General features: G+C 44.9%; 1 protein-coding gene across 1 annotated transcript in view; it reads left to right on the top strand.

The window, feature by feature from the left end:
• Nucleotides 1-1,060: 1,060 nt before the first annotated feature.
• syne2a (spectrin repeat containing, nuclear envelope 2a) overlaps nucleotides 1,061-20,730 on the top strand; it is a gene marked incomplete at its 5' end in the record, with an annotated part of 223,959 nt that continues 204,289 nt past the window's right edge. Inside the window, 11 exons of the mRNA XM_083642872.1 lie at nucleotides 1,061-1,136; nucleotides 4,342-4,403; nucleotides 11,159-11,254; nucleotides 11,461-11,538; nucleotides 11,655-11,747; nucleotides 12,058-12,269; nucleotides 14,488-14,687; nucleotides 14,813-14,913; nucleotides 16,342-16,455; nucleotides 16,551-16,688; nucleotides 19,825-19,989. Of these exons, the coding sequence (XP_083498998.1) occupies nucleotides 1,061-1,136; nucleotides 4,342-4,403; nucleotides 11,159-11,254; nucleotides 11,461-11,538; nucleotides 11,655-11,747; nucleotides 12,058-12,269; nucleotides 14,488-14,687; nucleotides 14,813-14,913; nucleotides 16,342-16,455; nucleotides 16,551-16,688; nucleotides 19,825-19,989 (1,335 nt within the window). The remainder of the gene's footprint in view (nucleotides 1,137-4,341; nucleotides 4,404-11,158; nucleotides 11,255-11,460; nucleotides 11,539-11,654; nucleotides 11,748-12,057; nucleotides 12,270-14,487; nucleotides 14,688-14,812; nucleotides 14,914-16,341; nucleotides 16,456-16,550; nucleotides 16,689-19,824; nucleotides 19,990-20,730) is intronic.

Below are 20,730 nucleotides of genomic sequence, written 5' to 3'. Positions count from 1 at the left end.
AAAATGTAAAACAAACAAAAAACAAACAACTCTAATATAAAAACTATTGTAAACAAACACACAGTAGAGTAGACTGAAATAGAGACTTGAGCCTTGGCTGTCTCACAGGAGTAAGCCAGTGCTGTAGTAGCTAAAGGGTACTAAGTTTGTGTGGCAGCCTGCTTGGGCTTGAAGTGAGTGTGGGTGGGGCTTGAAGTGAGTGTGGGTGGGGCTTGAAGTGAGTGTGGGTGGGGCTTGAAGTGAGTGTGGGTGGGGCCTGTAGTGAGTGTGGGTGGGACTTTTCTCTCTTTCGTTCCCCTCACGCTCCAATAGACAAGAGGCACCTTATTTATGACCACCTAAAGGCTAAAGTCCATTTTAACGGGACTAAATTAATTGAAATAGATATGAAAGGACATAGCTGAGGAGATGACACACTCCACTATGGCCTCCATGATACTGCGCGCTAAGTAGCTCAGCGCTACTGTCTTCAGGGACTAACTACAGTGTTGGTGCCACAGGGACTAACTACAGTGTTGGTGCCACAGGGACTAACTACAGTGTTGGTGCCACAGGGACTAACTACAGTGTTGGTGCCACAGGTACGTTGGACATTTATGACCTGGGCATCTATTTCTGTGTAGATAATGTAGTTGTATGTCAGTGTGTCTGTGTCTATTTCCATGGGTACTACTCTTTCCTTCTTTGTTTGCGTCTGTGTGTGTGTGTGGGTGGGTGTGTGTGTGTGTGTGTGTGTGTGTGTGTGTGGGTGTGTGTGTGTGTGTGTGTGTGTGCGTGTGCATGTGAGGGTGTGTGTGTGTGTGTGTGTGTGTGTGTGTGTGTGAGGGTGTGTGTGTGTGTGAGGGTGTGGATGTGGGTGCGTTCTCAACATGACTAATCAAGTGAAAACACTGGATGGAGCCGGCAGTGGTGCTAGAATGTTTCGGAGGACAGATTGACATTGCATAGTGAAACTTTAGTAAGTAGTTTTTCTATTTGAGTGTTTTGGATTCTCTCGAGTGGATAACTAACTTGCCTCCTGGACTCTTCCCAGGTGGAGGTGCTCCCCTGCTCAGAGACTATGGCTTCAGGTGGAGCAGAGGAAGACGATGGAGACATTCCACTGGACATCGACGACGTGCACATACTGCTCCACGGTCAGTCTCCACCTCGACCTGTGATAAGACAAAGTATAAAGTGCACAATCAGCCACTCAGGGTTGATTATGCTTTATTGACGTACGGTAGTATAATGTGATTTGGCTGAAAAATCTAAGCTGCACTCGGCAACTTCACACTTTGGCGGCCCCAAGTGGCAGCGAGAGCCAACTGTTTGAAAAGTTGGAATGATCGTATTACTCATAAATCGGACCGTAACAATCCATTTTATTCACGTTATGTTCCAACGCAGGGGTCAGCCAGTTACTTCCTGTTGTGTTTACACTTCCTGTGACAGTACAGTACTTATATTGTGTTCATTGTGTTGACTGTGGCCAACACTGCTGAGGGGAATGAAGGTGTGTGCAGCGTACCCCTAAGCCTTTGTTTACACCAGGCGCTACGCAGAAGCAGAGCTGAAGCTGTGCTGAACAGAAGCTGAAGCTGATCACACAAGAAGCACTCTCTTTTCCTCAGCGCCTTGCTCGGCGCTGCCTTGCCCTGCCCACAACTTGCATTGACTTCATGCCTGGCAGCTCGGGTTCAGCGCGCTGCACGCTTGGAAAATAGAACAGAATCCTGAGCTTCTGCGCAGCTTCAGTGTTGCGTGGCATGCGGCTGGTGTGAACGGTCTCACCTGTTAACAAGGACGCCGAAATGAAAGTGCGTGGCTTGACTGGCTTCAGCATAGCTTTAGCGTGGCTTTGGCGTATGGTGTGAACGAGGGATAAGAGCCACCAGTGACTCAGACTAGGTTTGACCAGGTCAAGTGGGCGGGGCTACACAATGTGAATAATGTAAATTTGCCTTTATAATAGGCAGGTAGCATTGCTTATTTTGGCGTACTGTTCTAAATTCCCTGTAAGCCACGCCCTCTTGGCGGTTATTTCTTTAATCAACATAATTTATTAGTGTGATAAAAGTGACACATTCACATGTTAGATGCATACTTTCACACTGGCCCGTCGTTTTATCACTATGTGTGTTTAAACCTGATGCATGATTTGAGTGAGACGATCTTGTGATGATACAGTGATTTGACAGCAGGACGTTATGATGTGATATTATATGTAATTGTTGTAAATGTAAATGTGGGTGGAGCCTGCTAATGTTGTTTGGACTGGTTAAACTGGGTGGAGCTGCTCAGGAGTTTGTGCCTGGACAGGCTCTTAAACAAGCACAGATGCCGTCTTATTGGGTCAGGGCCAAGCCTAATATGATCCCAGGCTGAGTCAACAAATCAAAGGTCACACAAGTCCTTTAGACAGACTGAGAGGGAGTGAGACAAGTCTCAGCAACACCTGAGCAATCAGAGTTCTTCTGTTCTGTAGGCAACAACATCAAGCTCATGCCATGTGGGGACGTTTGTAGTTGATCCTAAAACAAGAACCTCTTCCTGAAGCTAAAGAGGACAAGCAACCATAACACGTTGTATTTTCCTTTAAGGCAGTGGTTCTCAAACCTTTTCACGTCAAGGACCCCTTAAATGACACAAAATAGACCACGGACCCCCATTTGATAAGATTTTATTCCAGGGTCCCTCATCTGATAAGATTTTTTGCCTTTATATGTTTTACTATGAAACTCATGACCAAAATAGTCCTACATTCTGTCATTGTGTTATTTATGGATGGATTTATAGTGAAAATAAAGGATCCCCTTTTTTGCTGGGGACCGCCTGGAACCCCATGAAGGACCCCAGGTCACCCCGGACCCCACTTTGAGAACCACTGTGATCTTTAAGTGATCTATAAGTTTCATGACAGGGGGGAAACCCTAAGCTGTATTTTAAGTTAAATATACTAAAAGATGAATGTTGTTTTGGCAACAGAAGCTTAGAGTCTGTCTAGTGCCTCTCTGAGAGAACCACGTGTCCTCGAAAAACCTTCAGACTGTGTGTGTGCATGGCTGTATGTTTTTCTGTGTGCCATGGTCAGTGTTGGGCAAGTTACTTGGGAAATGTAATTAGTTACTGATTACTGATTACTCCTTAAAAAAGTAATAAAAGTTACATTACTGATGACTTTTTCAAAAGTATGTAGTTACATTACTAGTTGCGGTACTAGTTACTTTTTCTTTTCTTTATTTACCCCCAAAAAAGTGACATACAACCAAGCCCCTTGCAACTGAATCCACTTTATTGGAATGAAATACAGGAGTCCACAATCAGCCAAACTGCATAACTGTAAACATTGCAGCCTCTCAAACCTGATGTGATGGGATAATATATATATATTACAAAAAAAACAAATATATATTACAGAAAAACAAAAAAACTGGCTTTGTTTATTATTTATATTAAACAAAGCCAGTTTTTTTGTTTTTCTGCATACATAAGGCAAAAAAAGTAACGTAGAGTTACTTGGATTAGTAACTGTAATCTGATTACTGTTTTGGAAATTGTAATGCCTTACATTACCTAGTCACTGAAAGAGAAATCAGATTACAGTGACAATTTACTTGGTCATGGTTGTGCCCGTGTGCGCGTGCCTCAGTGTCTATGTCTGTCACTGTCTTGGAATCCAGCCCGTCTTGTAGGCCAGATCCTTTATTAGCTTAAGAGAGGAAGCCTTCACTCCGGGGTCTTCAGTATCACAGAGCAGGGGCACAGAAGGTGATTCCATGTCACATGAGGAAACTCATTTCTCCACTCACTGTACACCGGCTTGTTGACTATTGGATATAAGCATGGAGAGTCAAAAAGTCCTTAGGTCATCTGGCATTGGTGAGTAACCTCCGACCTGGCTGGAGCTCCTGTGCTCGGGGTTCTCATGGTTAGGAAGTTTCTGGGATATGATGCGATTCAGAGGTGTATTGCAGGCAGGGAAAGTCAGGGGAATTGGGAAATGCTCTGGGAAAATGCAGGGAATTCTACAAATGGATCATGAATATACACTACTTGTTACATATGATTGCATCAGATAGCTGTCAGCCCAACTGGAGTGGAAGCAGACTGTTCACTCAACATCAACACACCATAAAGAAAGCATTTTTAGGTCATGGAAGCTCCTCAACGTAGTTATGGAAAATCATGGAAAAGTCAGTTTCATTTTGGGCCAAATGTAAACTCCTGTGCTGTGTGGCGATGTGTGCATCTTATATAATATAATATAATATAATATAATATAATATAATATAATATAATATAATATAAACCCCTGGTTTAAAGTAATGTGTTTGTTTTCTTCCTGTGCTTCTTTCACAGTGGAACAAGAACAGATTCAGAAAAGAACATTCACCAACTGGATAAATGTTCAACTTGCTAAGGTACAGTAAGCTGACGCTGCCAGAAGGTTAAAGGTACACTATGCTGGACCATCAGTTTTGTGCATGGCACTTTAATAGAGAGGCAAAGTGACCGCCTACTTCCTGCTTCAGCAGGATTGTCTATTTTCCCATAGACATTTCGTAAAATGCTTATAAAAATAGTTTTACTTTGTCAAACCAAACGGTTCAGCTATGTTTAGAATCGGGAGAGACCATACAACATTTCACTCGGACCAAAACGTAAAAAAAATAGATAAAAAAATATTTTCTTTAAATCTGCTTTTTTTTGTTACCTTTTGGTCTGAGTGAAATGTTATGTGGTCTCTCCTTTTTCTAAATATATCTGAACCGTTTGGTTTGAACAAGTACAACTATTTTTATAAGCATTTTATGAAATGTCTATGGGAAAATAAATGGCGGATGAAAATCTCTGGTACAGTGCTGAAGCAGGAAGTAGGCGGTCACTTTTCCTCTCTGTAGGACAAACATCTTAACTTAACTATCTGCATATAGTACATGTCTTTGATATATACTGTATATCTGCATATAGTACATGTCTTTGATATATACTGTATATCTGCATATCGTACATGTCTTTGATTATACTGTATATCTGCATACATGGCTTGCATCCAGACCCATATATGAATTGCTATGCAAATTGGATTCATAGGGGCTGGACACCAGGGTAGTATATATGTATATTTGTTATAGTAAAACAGTTCCTAGACCAATTGAAAATCTTTGAACTTTTTCTTTAACCCTTTTTATGCCAAAGCATTATTCCTGCTGTGGGAATGACTATTTATCTGGCTCATTGTCCTGGTGTTTCACCCAAACATCAAATGTTATGTTTTTGAAAGATCATAGTAATAATAATAATAATAATAATAATAATAATAACAATACAACATTTGATTTGTCATGCACTTTTCATTGAAGAGGAATCTGAAAGTGCTACAGAGTAAAAAACAAACATATAAAATGCATCAACGGCAAACAACATTTTCAAAAGTCACACAGGAGGACGGCCTGGATAAGAAAAGGCCTAATTAATAATGAATCAATAGTGAAAAATGATAGTGGAAAGGGGCAGGAGAAATTGATCAGGAGCTGGACACAAACTTGTAAGACTGCAAAAATGTAGTGCGCTCATATTCATCGCATCCATGCTGTTACCGCTGCATAACCTGACTTGTCAACTCGTTACACTGAATCCATTTCCATCGTGCTCCACAGTCATTGTGAAACTTTTGGACAACAGTGATATAACATGGATATAGTTTATGAGGATACATTCATGATGAGGTCTACCCAGGAAGCAGTACAAAGAGACATGACATCATGCTATGATAAGGCTGTAAATGATAGGAGGCAAGCTGGACTCATTATAGAGTGTGACATGCTGACTGGTTGGTCATGTGACATGCTGACTGGTTGGTCAGACAGAGACCTTGAGCTGCTGGTGACTCTGGGCCCAGAGTATAAATAGTGTCCCAGCTGAGCAGAACGGCACGTAACCCGAGTCGAGCTATGAGCCCACATCCACCTGGAGACACTCCAAGTCCAAACTCTATCACTGATTACACTCCACACATGTAATAACCTGTAATAATAACCTGTAATAACCTGTAATAACCTGTAATAACCTGTAATAACCTGTAATAACCTGCCAACTGTTACAGCCCACTGACAATCCCCAACAGGAAATGTCCCCTTTATACCTGGGAGACAAAGTAGGGGCGTCTCTAGGAGGTGCGCCACTCCTGAAATCTGATTGGCCAACCCAGGTGCCACCCATAATGCTGAGGGCGCCAGCGTCCACGGTGGACATGACTGTATATGTTCAAAGGCTGTCGCGGGTGATATATATATATATATATATATATATATATATATATATATATAGGGATACAATAACCTTTACATAAAGGAATAGTTCACCCATTTGCCTTTCTTGAACCGAGGTAAACCTCTGCTCATTTCTCTCAAGGCTTACAAATGCTTTAACCTGCTTCTTCCACTTCTCCTACAGTACATCTCCCCTTCAGGACTGGAATGATTGTAATAGGAAATCAATGATGGTTGATAGTTTTCACCTGTGTTGACTTATTTGATGGACAGATTGAAGGCGTTAGTGTTGGGGGGTGGAGCTGTACTGATGACGTTGTGTGCTGTTACAGAGCCTTAGTGTTGGGGGGTGGAGCTGTACTGATGATGTTGTGTGCTGTTACAGAGCCTTAGTGTTGGGGGGTGGAGCTGTACTGATGATGTTGTGTGCTGTTACAGAGCCTTAGTGTTGGGGGGTGGAGCTGTACTGATGATGTTGTGTGCTGTTACAGAGCCTTAGTGTTGGGGGGTGGAGCTGTACTGATGATGTTGTGTGCTGTTACAGAGCGTTAGTGTTGGGGGTGGAGCTGTACTGATGATGTTGTGTGCTGTTACAGAGCGTTAGTGTTGGGGGTGGAGCTGTACTGATGATGTTGTGTGCTGTTACAGAGCGTTAGTGTTGGGGGTGGAGCTGTACTGATGATGTTGTGTGCTGTTACAGAGCCTTAGTGTTGGGGGTGGAGCTTGACTGATGATGTTGTGTGCTGTTACAGAGCCTTAGTGTTGGGGTGGAACTGTACTGATGATGTTGTGTGCTGTTACAGAGCCTTAGTGTTGGGGTGGAACTGTACTGATGATGTTGTGTGCTGTTACAGAGCCTTAGTGTTGGGGGGTGGAGCTTTACTGATGATGTTGTGTGCTGTTACAGAGCCTTAGTGTTGGGGGGTGGAGCTGTACTGATGATGTTGTGTGCTGTTACAGAGCCTTAGTGTTGGGGGGTGGAGCTGTACTGATGATGTTGTGTGCTGTTACAGAGCCTTAGTGTTGGGGGGTGGAGCTGTACTGATGATGTTGTGTGCTGTAACAGAGCCTTAGTGTTGGGGGTGGAGCTGGACTGATGATGTTGTGTGCTGTTACAGAGCCTTAGTGTTGGGGGGTGGAGCTGTACTGATGATGTTGTGTGCTGTTACAGAGCCTTAGTGTTGGGGGGTGGAGCTGTACTGATGATGTTGTGTGCTGTTACAGAGCCTTAGTGTTGGGGGGTGGAGCTGTACTGATGATGTTGTGTGCTGTTACAGAGCCTTAGTGTTGGGGGGTGGAGCTGTACTGATGATGTTGTGTGCTGTTACAGAGCCTTAGTGTTGGGGGTGGAGCTGTACTGATGATGTTGTGTGCTGTTACAGAGCCTTAGTGTTGGGGGGTGGAGCTGTACTGATGATGTTGTGTGCTGTTACAGAGCCTTAGTGTTGGGGGGTGGAGCTGTACTGATGATGTTGTGTGCTGTTACAGAGCCTTAGTGTTGGGGGTGGAGCTGTACTGATGATGTTGTGTGCTGTTACAGAGCCTTAGTGTTGGGGGGTGGAGCTGTACTGATGATGTTGTGTGCTGTTACAGAGCCTTAGTGTTGGGGGTGGAGCTGTACTGATGATGTTGTGTGCTGTTACAGAGCCTTAGTGTTGGGGGTGGAGCTGTACTGATGATGTTGTGTGCTGTTACAGAGCCTTAGTGTTGGGGGTGGAGCTGTACTGATGATGTTGTGTGCTGTTACAGAGCCTTAGTGTTGGGGGTGGAGCTGTACTGATGATGTTGTGTGCTGTTACAGAGCCTTAGTGTTGGGGGGTGGAGCTGTACTGATGATGTTGTGTGCTGTTACAGAGCCTTAGTGTTGGGGGGTGGAGCTGTACTGATGATGTTGTGTGCTGTTACAGAGCCTTAGTGTTGGGGGGTGGAGCTGTACTGATGATGTTGTGTGCTGTTACAGAGCCTTATTGTTGGGGGGTGGAGCTGTACTGATGATGTTGTGTGCTGTTACAGAGCCTTAGTGTTGGGGGGTGGAGCTGTACTGATGATGTTGTGTGCTGTTACAGAGCCTTAGTGTTGGGGGGTGGAGCTGTACTGATGATGTTGTGTGCTGTTACAGAGCCTTAGTGTTGGGGGGTGGAGCTGTACTGATGATGTTGTGTGCTGTTACAGAGCCTTAGTGTTGGGGGGTGGAGCTGTACTGATGATGTTGTGTGCTGTTACAGAGCCTTAGTGTTGGGGGGTGGAGCTGTACTGATGATGTTGTGTGCTGTTACAGAGCCTTAGTGTTGGGGGGTGGAGCTGTACTGATGATGTTGTGTACTGTTACAGAGCCTTAGTGTTGGGGGGTGGAGCTGTACTGATGATGTTGTGTGCTGTTACAGAGCCTTAGTGTTGGGGGGTGGAGCTGTACTGATGATGTTGTGTGCTGTTACAGAGCCTTAGTGTTGGGGGGTGGAGCTGTACTGATGATGTTGTGTGCTGTTACAGAGCCTTAGTGTTGGGGGGTGGAGCTGTACTGATTATGTTGTGTGCTGTTACAGAGCCTTAGTGTTGGGGGGTGGAGCTGTACTGATGATGTTGTGTGCTGTTACAGAGCCTTAGTGTTGGGGGGTGGAGCTGTACTGATGATGTTGTGTGCTGTTACAGAGCCTTAGTGTTGGGGGTGGAGCTGTACTGATGATGTTGTGTGCTGTTACAGAGCCTTAGTGTTGGGGGTGGAGCTGTACTGATGATGTTGTGTGCTGTTACAGAGCCTTAGTGTTGGGGGTGGAGCTGTACTGATGATGTTGTGTGCTGTTACAGAGCCTTAGTGTTGGGGGTGGAGCTGTACTGATGATGTTGTGTGCTGTTACAGAGCCTTAGTGTTGGGGGTGGAGCTGTACTGATGATGTTGTGTGCTGTTACAGAGCCTTAGTGTTGGGGGTGGAGCTGTACTGATGATGTTGTGTGCTGTTACAGAGCCTTAGTGTTGGGGGTGGAGCTGTACTGATGATGTTGTGTGCTGTTACAGAGCCTTAGTGTTGGGGGTGGAGCTGTACTGATGATGTTCTGTGCTGTTACAGAGCCTTAGTGTTGGGGGTGGAGCTGTACTGATGATGTTGTGTGCTGTTACAGAGCCTTAGTGTTGGGGGTGGAGCTGTACTGATGATGTTGTGTGCTGTTACAGAGCCTTAGTGTTGGGGGTGGAGCTGTACTGATGATGTTGTGTGCTGTTACAGAGCCTTAGTGTTGGGGGTGGAGCTGTACTGATGATGTTGTGTGCTGTTACAGAGCCTTAGTGTTGGGGGTGGAGCTGTACTGATGATGCTGTGTGCTGTTACAGAGCCTTAGTGTTAGGGGGTGGAGCTGTACTGATGATGTTGTGTGCTGTTACAGAGCCTTAGTGTTGGGGGTGGAGCTGTACTGATGATGCTGTGTGCTGTTACAGAACCTTAGTGTTAGGGGGTGGAGCTGTACTGATGATGTTGTGTGTTGTTACAGAACCTTAGTGTTGGGGGTGGAGCTGTACTGATGATGTTGTGTGCTGTTACAGAACCTTAGTGTTGGGAGTGGAGCTGTACTGATGATGTTGTGTGATGTTACAGAACCTTAGTGTTGGGGGTGGAGCTGTACTGATGATGTTGTGTGCTGTTACAGAGCCTTAGTGTTGGGGGGTGGAGCTGTACTGATGATGTTGTGTGCTGTTACAGAGCCTTAGTGTTGGGGGGTGGAGCTGTACTGATGATGTTGTGTGCTGTTACAGAGCCTTAGTGTTAGGGGGTGGAGCTGTACTGATGATGTTGTGTGCTGTTACAGAGCCTTAGTGTTGGGGGTGGAGCTGTACTGATGATGTTGTGTGCTGTTACAGAGCCTTAGTGTTGGGGGTGGAGCTGTACTGATGATGTTGTGTGCTGTTACAGAGCCTTAGTGTTGGGGGTGGAGCTGTACTGATGATGTTGTGTGCTGTTACAGAGCCTTAGTGTTGGGGGGTGGAACTGTACTGATGATGTTGTGTGCTGTTACAGAGCCTTAGTGTTGGGGGGGTGGAACTGTACTGATGATGTTGTGTGCTGTTACAGAGCCTTAGTGTTGGGGGGTGGAACTGTACTGATGATGTTGTGTGCTGTTACAGAACCTTAGTGTTGGGGGGTGGAGCTGTACTGATGATGTTGTGTGCTGTTACAGAGCCTTAGTGTTGGGGGTGGAGCTGTACTGATGATGTTGTGTGCTGTTACAGAGCCTTAGTGTTGGGGGTGGAGCTGTACTGATGATGTTGTGTGCTGTTACAGAGCCTTAGTGTTGGGGGTGGAGCTGTACTGATGATGTTGTGTGCTGTTACAGAGCCTTAGTGTTGGGGGGTGGAGCTGTACTGATGATGTTGTGTGCTGTTACAGAGCCTTAGTGTTGGGGGGTGGAACTGTACTGATGATGTTGTGTGCTGTTACAGAGCCTTAGTGTTGGGGGGTGGAGCTGTACTGATGATGTTGTGTGCTGTTACAGAGCCTTAGTGTTGGGGGGTGGAACTGTACTGATGATGTTGTGTGCCGTTACAGAGCCTTAGTGTTGGGGGTGGAGCTGTACTGATGATGTTGTGTGCTGTTACAGAGCCTTAGTGTTGGGGGGTGGAGCTGTACTGATGATGTTGTGTGCTGTTACAGAGCCTTAGTGTTGGGGGGTGGAGCTGTACTGATGATGTTGTGTGCTGTTACAGAGCCTTAGTGTTGGGGGGTGGAGCTGTACTGATGATGTTGTGTGCTGTTACAGAGCCTTAGTGTTGGGGGGTGGAGCTGTACTGATGATGTTGTGTGCTGTTACAGAGCCTTAGTGTTGGGGGGTGGAGCTGTACTGATGATGTTGTGTGCTGTTACAGAGCCTTAGTGTTGGGGGTGGAGCTGTACTGATGATGTTGTGTGCTGTTACAGAGATGCCCTCCGTCTTCGGTGTCAGACCTGTTCTCTGACCTTAGAGATGGGGCGCGGCTGCTAGACCTGTTGGAGGTGATAAGCGGCCAACGTCTGGTGAGCTACCACACCGTACCTCAGAGTTCATCCAGTTGAATAGATTCCCATTAATTCATGTCCAATAATTTGTCTCGAAGGACAAATCCGAACAATCCGAACCACAAAGATGCTACAATGCTAACCTTGCTCACATGTCTTCATAAAGATTCCTAAGCTCTCTCCCTACCCCCCAACCCAGCTGATCTGCCACGTTCTCTCTACAGAAAAGAGGAAAGGCCCGTGGGGTTTTCCAGCAGAGGGCCAACATTGAGACGGCGCTGACATTTCTCAAGAAGAAATCGGTAAGACTTCCACACTCCAGCAGATGACAGCATCTGGATCTCCAGATGATCTCCAGATGACAGCATCTGGATCTGTGGTGTGTTTGGTTCACTTGACCTGTTGTTGGTTGGTGCAGGTCAAACTGGTGAACATCAACATCCCAGATATCATTGATGGACGACCTTCCATCATCCTTGGTCTCGTATGGACCATCATTCTCCACTGTCATGTAAGTGCAGTCTATTTTCTATTTTCAGCATTTTACTATGAATACTACTGCTACTACTATTAATACTACTACTTCATTCTAATGACATTTGGTCAAATACCACAAAAATATGAATTATTGTTATTATTATACTGTAGAGACAACAGTGTCTTTTCAGATACTTTTCTATCATGATATAGTTAAAGTCTAAAGATAAAAATATGAATATCAGCACAAAGTATTGTCAGTCTCCACTGTGCTGATGCATGAGTGAAGGGAATGAGGAACAGTACAGACCTGTCAGCATCATTATCATGTCTATATACTTTAGATTGAAGAGCTGGCCAGCGCTCTGTCCTTCAGCTCTCACCATTCCTCCCTGGACTCACTGGCCAGCGTGGACTCCAGGTCCGGTAGTCCTGCCACAGGAGGTCCAGCCCCAGCTAGTCCCGTCCCTCCAGGTCGGACGTCGCCCCTCCACAGCCGCTTCCGCCTATCTGCCAAGAAGGCCCTGCTCGTGTGGGTCAGGGACCAATGCCAAAGGTGGGTTTATTCGCATACATATTCGTGGTTAAAAGAAAAGCATAAAACAGAGATGGTCCACTTAGAGTAACTGATCAGTGCATTTCAGCTGCAGTGACTCTGTCAGTGTGTCACAGTCACGTCTAACATTAATTAAAGGCTTTGAAGTTTTGCTGTGAGGCGTTATTATGGATCCCATGTCTTTTCTCTGTAAGACCCGCCCTACTCTTCCTCTGATTGGGTTGGGTGTAGGCATGAGGAGTGATGATTGGTTGGGGTTAGGATAAGAATAAGAATATCAGGGTAAGCCAATCAGATGCAGAGTAGGGTGTTCAGGGTAGGGTGCTACAGATCCATATCCACCAAAACAACCCGGTTCAAAAACAGCTTTTTCGCCACAGCCATCAGAGGGCTGTACCACGAATGTTGGATAAGAAGATCCAGGATCTGTCCCTTGATCTGGTTTGTCTAAACCAGATAATTGGCATCTAGCTGGATTTTATTTAACTCGTACCATGAAGGTAGATCGCCACTCGTTAAATGGAACCAGGTTTTTCTAATCAAGCTGAGAGCTCGTGCACATGAAAATGCCTGTGCACAGGAGCTCGTGCCCACAAAAGAGGCGTGGTTTTTACTGCCAATCACAATGCAATATGGACTGCTCCAACTTCTACAGCACCAGACACGCCTATTTCCTCATTGAATGAAACCGCAAATCGTGAAGCTTTACTACTGTATGTCAGAATAAAAAAATAATATCCCAAAAATTGGAAATTATTAGTCTGTTCCTGAATGACTGTCTAAAGTTACCACTTTTATCCACATCAGTAATTTATTTGAAGAGCGGTTTCTGCCTCCACGTATCTACAGCAGCTCAATTCACCCTCTCAATAAACTCAATAAAACCGGCATGTCTTTTTTGCGAGTGGAAGCAATGTGTAATCTATCTCAGTCCAAAATCCGTATGTATAGACCATTTAGGCTCAATGAATAATAATGATCTCATGATGTGTTTAGTCGCACTGATTGAATAATTCCTATAGGCTATCAATAAAAAAAAGAATGATAATAAAATAAAATAAAGGCTTCTGAACTGAATCGACACGGTACGTGCGGGCATATATTTCATTTATAAAAAATAGCCTATTTTGTGGTCACATATATAGGCTATTGTCAGCAGAGTCGCATATCTCCATATTTCATATAATGATGCTGGAAATATGAAGTTCAATCACATCATACAGGCCAAAAGCAACACAGTTGCAGCTGCAAAATGCAGGAGTAGCCTAGATATGAATCATCTGTGTGCAGGCGATCCCATATTAAATTGCTTAGATGTAGTAGGCTATTCTAGCATGTATCACCATTTCCAACCCAACGTCAGTCTCAGCTCCGTTGCGCACACAGCACCGTGCGCTTTGGAGACGTTTATGTAACCTTTTTATGCCGGTTTAGTGATATTTCTCCACTCACCATTCAGCTGCAATCGATCGGCGGGGTCAAACAACGTATCTAGGCTACTTAAAAGCACAAAAATTAATATATAAAAACATATTCCAAAGTGGTAAGTAGGGCTTAATTAAAATGTAGCCTGCAACAAGTGCAAGGCTTTAGTCCTTGATTAATTCAACAGGAGCCTTTTTTTTTCTTTTTTCTTTTTCTTTTTCTTTTGAATGCAATGTATTTTTCATATGGGGACCATATGAATGGTGACTTGCTGTTTCCAGAGAGCTGATTGGTAAGCAGGTGGGTCTTTCATGGGTTTTGATCTCATCCTCTGAACTTAACCTGCTATAAAGCAGGTTAGCCGTAGAGCATAAGTTGCTATGTTGATCTATCTCGATAAGAAGTTAACTAGCGTCGTGGTACGGCAAACCTATAGGGTTAAACCTAAAGTTACCTCGCTAAGCCACTAATCTTGTTTTGTGGTACACCCCTCTGGTCACTGAACTCCACTCACTCCTGAAGCAATACCCCATCCGCAATTTCTGTTCATGTTGAATGTCCTGTATTTGTCTTTATATGCTACCTGTACCGTCTGTGTATTGTTTGATATATGTACTGTCCATGTTTTTTCTGCTGACACAGTAGCTAATGTGCTGTAATATGCTGTACCGAAAGCAAATTCTGCCGACTTTGTTGTGCAGTCCTTAATAAATGAATCGGAATCGGAATCGGAGTAGGGCGTGGCCTACCAAGGAAAGATGTAGGATCCATAATAATGCATGTCTCCCTCCAGGGCGGGCTGCTGCATCAGTGTGAAGGACTTCAAGTCGAGCTGGAGAAGCGGAGTGGCCTTCTTGGCCGTCCTGCGCTCGCTCAGACCGGAGCTGGTGGATCTCTCTCTGGTCCAGTCCAGAAGCAGCCAGCAGAACCTGGAGGAGGCCTTCCACCTGGCCGAGAGGGAGCTCCACATCCCCCGACTACTGGAGCCCCAGGGTGAGAGCGCCATGAGGCTGTTTCAGTAATATTGCATTTATCGATCAAAACAACAAGCTATGCTTTTCTTGTCGTCTTCTCTAAATACAAGAATTGAAATTGAAATCTATTTCTCTGTACTTCAGATGTCGATGTTAAAGACCCAGATGAGAAGTCCATTATGACTTATGTGGCCCAGTTTCTACAGTACTCCAATGACCTGCCAGCACCTGATGACCATCTGCAGGTTAGCAATCACACGTGTCACTGTTTTCTCACAGAGCATCACTTCACACGCGCTAAATAAAACAGCAGCTCATTTCCCCACATTTGTTCATTCCTACCTTAAATCAATATTCCACTTACCGTAGTCTTATGGGGGTTATTTGGCAATTGACCACCATGAAAACCAGAAGATTAGAAAATTAACATAAACAATTACATCAGTTTATTTGAAGAAAAACAATGTACTGTATATCTGGGGCGGGGGGGGGTGGAATTACGGTAAACATTTTCCTCAATGTTAAGGTGTGTTCACAATGTAAGATCACTTTCCACACCTGCTGCTTATCTCCCCTGTCCTCCTCCTGCTGTCTTCTGCTGGCTGTGGTCTCTCTCTCTCTCTCTCTCTCTCTCTCTCTCTCTCTCTCTCTCTCTCTCTCTCTCTCTCTCTCCCTCTCTCTCTCTCTCTCCCTCTCTCTCTCTCTCTCTCTCTCCCTCTCTCTCTCTCCCTCTCTCTCTCCCTCTCCCTCTCTCTCTCTCTCTCTCTCTCTCTCCCTCTCTCTCTCTCTGTCACACATATTGCACTAGTGGTGCTGCACATTTGTATTGCTTTATTGCATGTGCATGTGATTCAATTTCATTAGCAGCATGGCATGTCCGGTTTAACGTGACTTATTGTTGCAGCTTGCCATTTCCTTTGTTGTACTCGGCTGCAGACCCGAATTATAAACCGGAAACTGGAGGACGTTATAAAAGTTATAAATATAGTCACGTTATAAACAACTAACCAACGCTGGGGGTCCGTATGGAAACAGTGTTACTCCAAATGGTTAAAAGTTAAATCAATTTGGTCATTCAGTGGCGTTTTACTGCCATGTAAAGTAACTATTACGCTAGCCGCTAGCATTAGCCACAGTAGCCGACTACCCACAATGCATTACGTTATCCCAGCACCCGAACGACACGGCTGTAGAGCAGAATGGCTCTGCTGTAAAATCCTCATAGGCGTTTTTTTTGTCAAGTTAAAACCATAGACTGTAAAATCGGAAGCGGAAGAAGCACCCATCAGGCATCATGGCAGCTAGAAATAAGGTGGATAGGAATTAAAGGTGATTTAATTAATCTACAGCCACTAGTGGGCACAATAGGAATTGCAACAACATGAGCAGAACTTGTTTCCTCCAAAAGTCCTCTGGCTTCAAGTTGTGTAGTGTGTGCCTGGCTTTAATCATCTCTCACTCTGCCCACATTGTGTGTCTGTGTGTCTATACGGCACTACTTGAAAAACAAGTTGATGTCTGAATGACAGAATATTGCACAGCCCCATGAAAACAAAGACTAAAAGATAATTATCTCACCGTTTCACAGCACACACCCTCGCTCACCCTGGGAAACCCTCTCGAGGCATGTCCTGTACATGTCATTATTTACTCTTATGATATTTAAATTTCAGGTCTTGCCCAATCAGCGCGCGCGAGAGGTGACTCGCTGGATAGAACAATTCTACCGGGAACTGTCGGACGAGTGGACGGCCACGGAGAAATCAAGCTATGCAGAAAAATATCAGGTAAGGCCACTTAGGCCAGACACGAGGACTGATAGAGCGGAGGACACGTTGGTGTTGTTCTGTATTAGTTCTTACTGTGTGTTTGTTTTATTCAGGCGTTTCAGAGCCTTGTGGGGTCCTTCAGTGAGCAGAGGGGGGCGGTGATTCCCCTCCTCGCTGCTATAAGACGCTGCGCCAAGCCCAGCCGAGAGCAACGAGCTCTGAGGTCAGCCTGGAACCGCCTAGAGGCCAAGGTGAGGAATTAACCTGGGGCTTTACATGTGTGTGTGCACGTTCACAGCAACAAAGTAACACCTACAGATGATCTGTGTGTGCACGTTCACAGCAACAAAGTAACACCTACAGATGATCTGTGTGTGCACGTTCACAACAACAAAGTAACACCTACAGATGATCTGTGTGTGTGCACGTTCACAACAACAAAGTAACACCTACAGATGATCTGTGTGTGCACGTTCACAGCAACAAAGTAACACCTACAGATGATCTGTGTGTGTGCACGTTCACAACAACAAAGTAACACCTACAGATGATCTGTCTGTGCACGTTCACAACAACAAAGTAACACCTACAGATGATCTGTGTGTGCACGTTCACAGCAACAAAGTAACACCTACAGATGATCTGTGTGTGTGCACGTTCACAGCAACAAAGTAACACCTACAGATGATCTGTGTGTGTGCACGTTCACAACAACAAAGTAACACCTACAGATGATCTGTGTGTGTACACGTTCACAGCAACAAAGTAACACCTACAGATGATCTGTGTGTGTGCACGTTCACAGCAACAAAGTAACACCTACAGATGATCTGTGTGTGTGCACGTTCACAGCAACAAAGTAACACCTACAGATGATCTGTGTGTGCACGTTCACAGCAACAAAGTAACACCTACAGATGATCTGTGTGTGCACGTTCACAGCAACAAAGTAACACCTACAGATGATCTGTGTGTGTGCACGTTCACAGCATCAAAGTAACACCTACAGATGATCTGTGTGTGTGCACGTTCACAGCAACAAAGTAACACCTACAGATGATCTGTGTGTGTGCACGTTCACAGCATCAAAGTAACACCTACAGATGATCTGTGTGTGCACGTTCACAGCATCAAAGTAACACCTACAGATGATCTGTGTGTGTGCACGTTCACAACAACAAAGTAACATCTACAGATGATCTGTGTGTGCACGTTCACAGCAACAAAGTAACACCTACAGATGATCTGTGTGTGCACGTTCACAGCAACAAAGTAACACCTACAGATGATCTGTGTGTACACGTTCACAACAACAAAGTAACACCTACAGATGATCTGTGTGTGCACGTTCACAGCAACAAAGTAACACCTACAGATGATCTGTGTGTGCACGTTCACAACAACAAAGTAACACCTACAGATGATCTGTGTGTGTGCACGTTCACAGCATCAAAGTAACACCTACAGATGATCTGTGTGTGTGCACGTTCACAGCAACAAAGTAACACCTACAGATGATCTGTGTGTGCACGTTCACAGCAACAAAGTAACACCTACAGATGATCTGTGTGTGTGCACGTTCACAGCATCAAAGTAACACCTACAGATGATCTGTGTGTGTGCACGTTCACAGCATCAAAGTAACACCTACAGATGATCTGTGTGTGTGCACGTTCACAGCAACAAAGTAACACCTACAGATGATCTGTGTGTGCACGTTCACAGCATCAAAGTAACACCTACAGATGATCTGTGTGTGTGCACGTTCACAGCAACAAAGTAACACCTACAGATGATCTGTGTGTCCACGTTCACAACAACAAAGTAACACCTACAGATGATCTGTGTGTGCACGTTCACAGCAACAAAGTAACACCTACAGATGATCTGTGTGTGTGCACGTTCACAACAACAAAGTAACACCTACAGATGATCTGTGTGTGTACACGTTCACAGCAACAAAGTAACACCTACAGATGATCTGTGTGTGTACACGTTCACAGCAACAAAGTAACACCTACAGATGATCTGTGTGTGCACGTTCACAGCAACAAAGTAACACCTACAGATGATCTGTGTGTGTGCACGTTCACAGCAACAAAGTAACACCTACAGATGATCTGTGTGTGTGCACGTTCACAGCAACAAAGTAACACCTACAGATGATCTGTGTGTGTGCACGTTCACAACAACAAAGTAACACCTACAGATGATCTGTGTGTGCACGTTCACAGCAACAAAGTAACACCTACAGATGATCTGTGTGTGTGCACGTTCACAGCAACAAAGTAACACCTACAGATGATCTGTGTGTGCACGTTCACAGCAACAAAGTAACACCTACAGATGATCTGTGTGTGTGCACGTTCACAACAACAAAGTAACACCTACATATGATCTGTGTGTGTGCACGTTCACAACAACAAAGTAACACCTACAGATGATCTGTGTGTGTGCACGTTCACAGCAACAAAGTAACACCTACAGATGATCTGTGTGTGCACGTTCACAGCATCAAAGTAACACCTACAGATGATCTGTGTGTGCACGTTCACAGCAACAAAGTAACACCTACAGATGATCTGTGTGTGTGCACGTTCACAACAACAAAGTAACACCTACAGATGATCTGTGTGTGTGCACGTTCACAGCAACAAAGTAACACCTACAGATGATCTGTGTGTGTGCACGTTCACAGCAACAAAGTAACACCTACAGATGATCTGTGTGTGTACACGTTCACAGCAACAAAGTAACACCTACAGATGATCTGTGTGTGCACGTTCACAACAACAAAGTAACACCTACAGATGATCTGTGTGTGCACGTTCACAGCAACAAAGTAACACCTACAGATGATCTGTGTGTGTACACGTTCACAGCATCAAAGTAACACCTACAGATGATCTGTGTGTGTACACGTTCACAGCAACAAAGTAACACCTACAGATGATCTGTGTGTGTGCACGTTCACAGCAACAAAGTAACACCTACAGATGATCTGTGTGTGCACGTTCACAACAACAAAGTAACACCTACAGATGATCTGTGTGTGCACGTTCACAGCAACAAAGTAACACCTACAGATGATCTGTGTGTGTACACGTTCACAGCAACAAAGTAACACCTACAGATGATCTGTGTGTGTGCACGTTCACAGCATCAAAGTAACACCTACAGATGATCTGTGTGTGTACACGTTCACAGCAACAAAGTAACACCTACAGATGATCTGTGTGTGCACGTTCACAACAACAAAGTAACACCTACAGATGATCTGTGTGTGCACCGAGTATGTGATTGCACTAAAAGTGCTTATGTTCTCTGCATACTTGTAATTATGTGGACATAAATAAATCATTCAAATGTGTGTGTGTCATTCTCCAGCTGCTGAGGTGTGAAGCAGAGCTGGACGTGAGCCTCCCTCCTCCTCTGGACTCGCTGGTCGCCTGGCTGCAGTGTGCTGAGGCAGAGCTGACGGAGGAGGGAGGGAGGGCGGCAGACCACGCCCACGCCGCTACAGAGGCACGCGCCCAACAAGACACGCTAAAGGTTCGTCAGAGATTTTCAGCATTCCTGAGATGGATAGCAAAGCCCAAGTGGCTTGACGGTGTGTCACGCCTCCCATTCATTGTGTATTGGAGACAGCAATGCATTGTGGGGGAGGCCCGCAAGCGTGGAGCATTTGCATAATGTTTAGGATTCTCTACTTTATGCAAAACAACATCTGTGCCCAGAGCCTCCCCCCGCCTGCTGAACTTGTATCTGATCTTTTAAACGGACAGTTGTAAATGCAAAACAAAGAGGCCATTTAACACCTGGCATTAACACGAGTTTTCTGTGATCAGATGGCAATCAGATAGTGCTTGACCACATTAGCCTGCTTCCATTTACACCTGGTGTTAGCATGCATTTTTTGGTGATCAGATTGCAATCTGATTGCAATCTGATTGAATTGAGAGGACACATTGCATTTACACTTGTGTTCCATTTGTACACAATGCGTCCCTGACCTCCTCCGGAGGGGGTTTGGCCGATCAGATTGCAAATTAAATCTGTCTTCAATGTATCTTGGGGGCGTTTACATCTGTACTTTCAAGTGGTCAAGCACAATCTGATGACAGAAAATGCATGTTGGTGCCAGCCAGGTGTAAATGGCCTCAAAGACACAGGGAGACACAGCTGAGTGGTTTTCATATATGAAGAGAAAGTTTAGAATTTGCCGCCATGTTTTTTCTCCGCTCCAAACCGCGGACGACAACGCCGTGTTGTTCACCCAGTCAGGTGCAGCAA

Source organism: Poromitra crassiceps, assembly GCF_964638095.1.
Source record: "Poromitra crassiceps genome assembly, chromosome: 9".
In the NCBI taxonomy this organism is placed as follows: Eukaryota; Metazoa; Chordata; class Actinopteri; order Beryciformes; family Melamphaidae; genus Poromitra; species Poromitra crassiceps.
The sequence above is the reverse complement of the archived record's forward strand: the minus strand, read 5'-3'. Positions and strand labels throughout refer to the sequence as shown.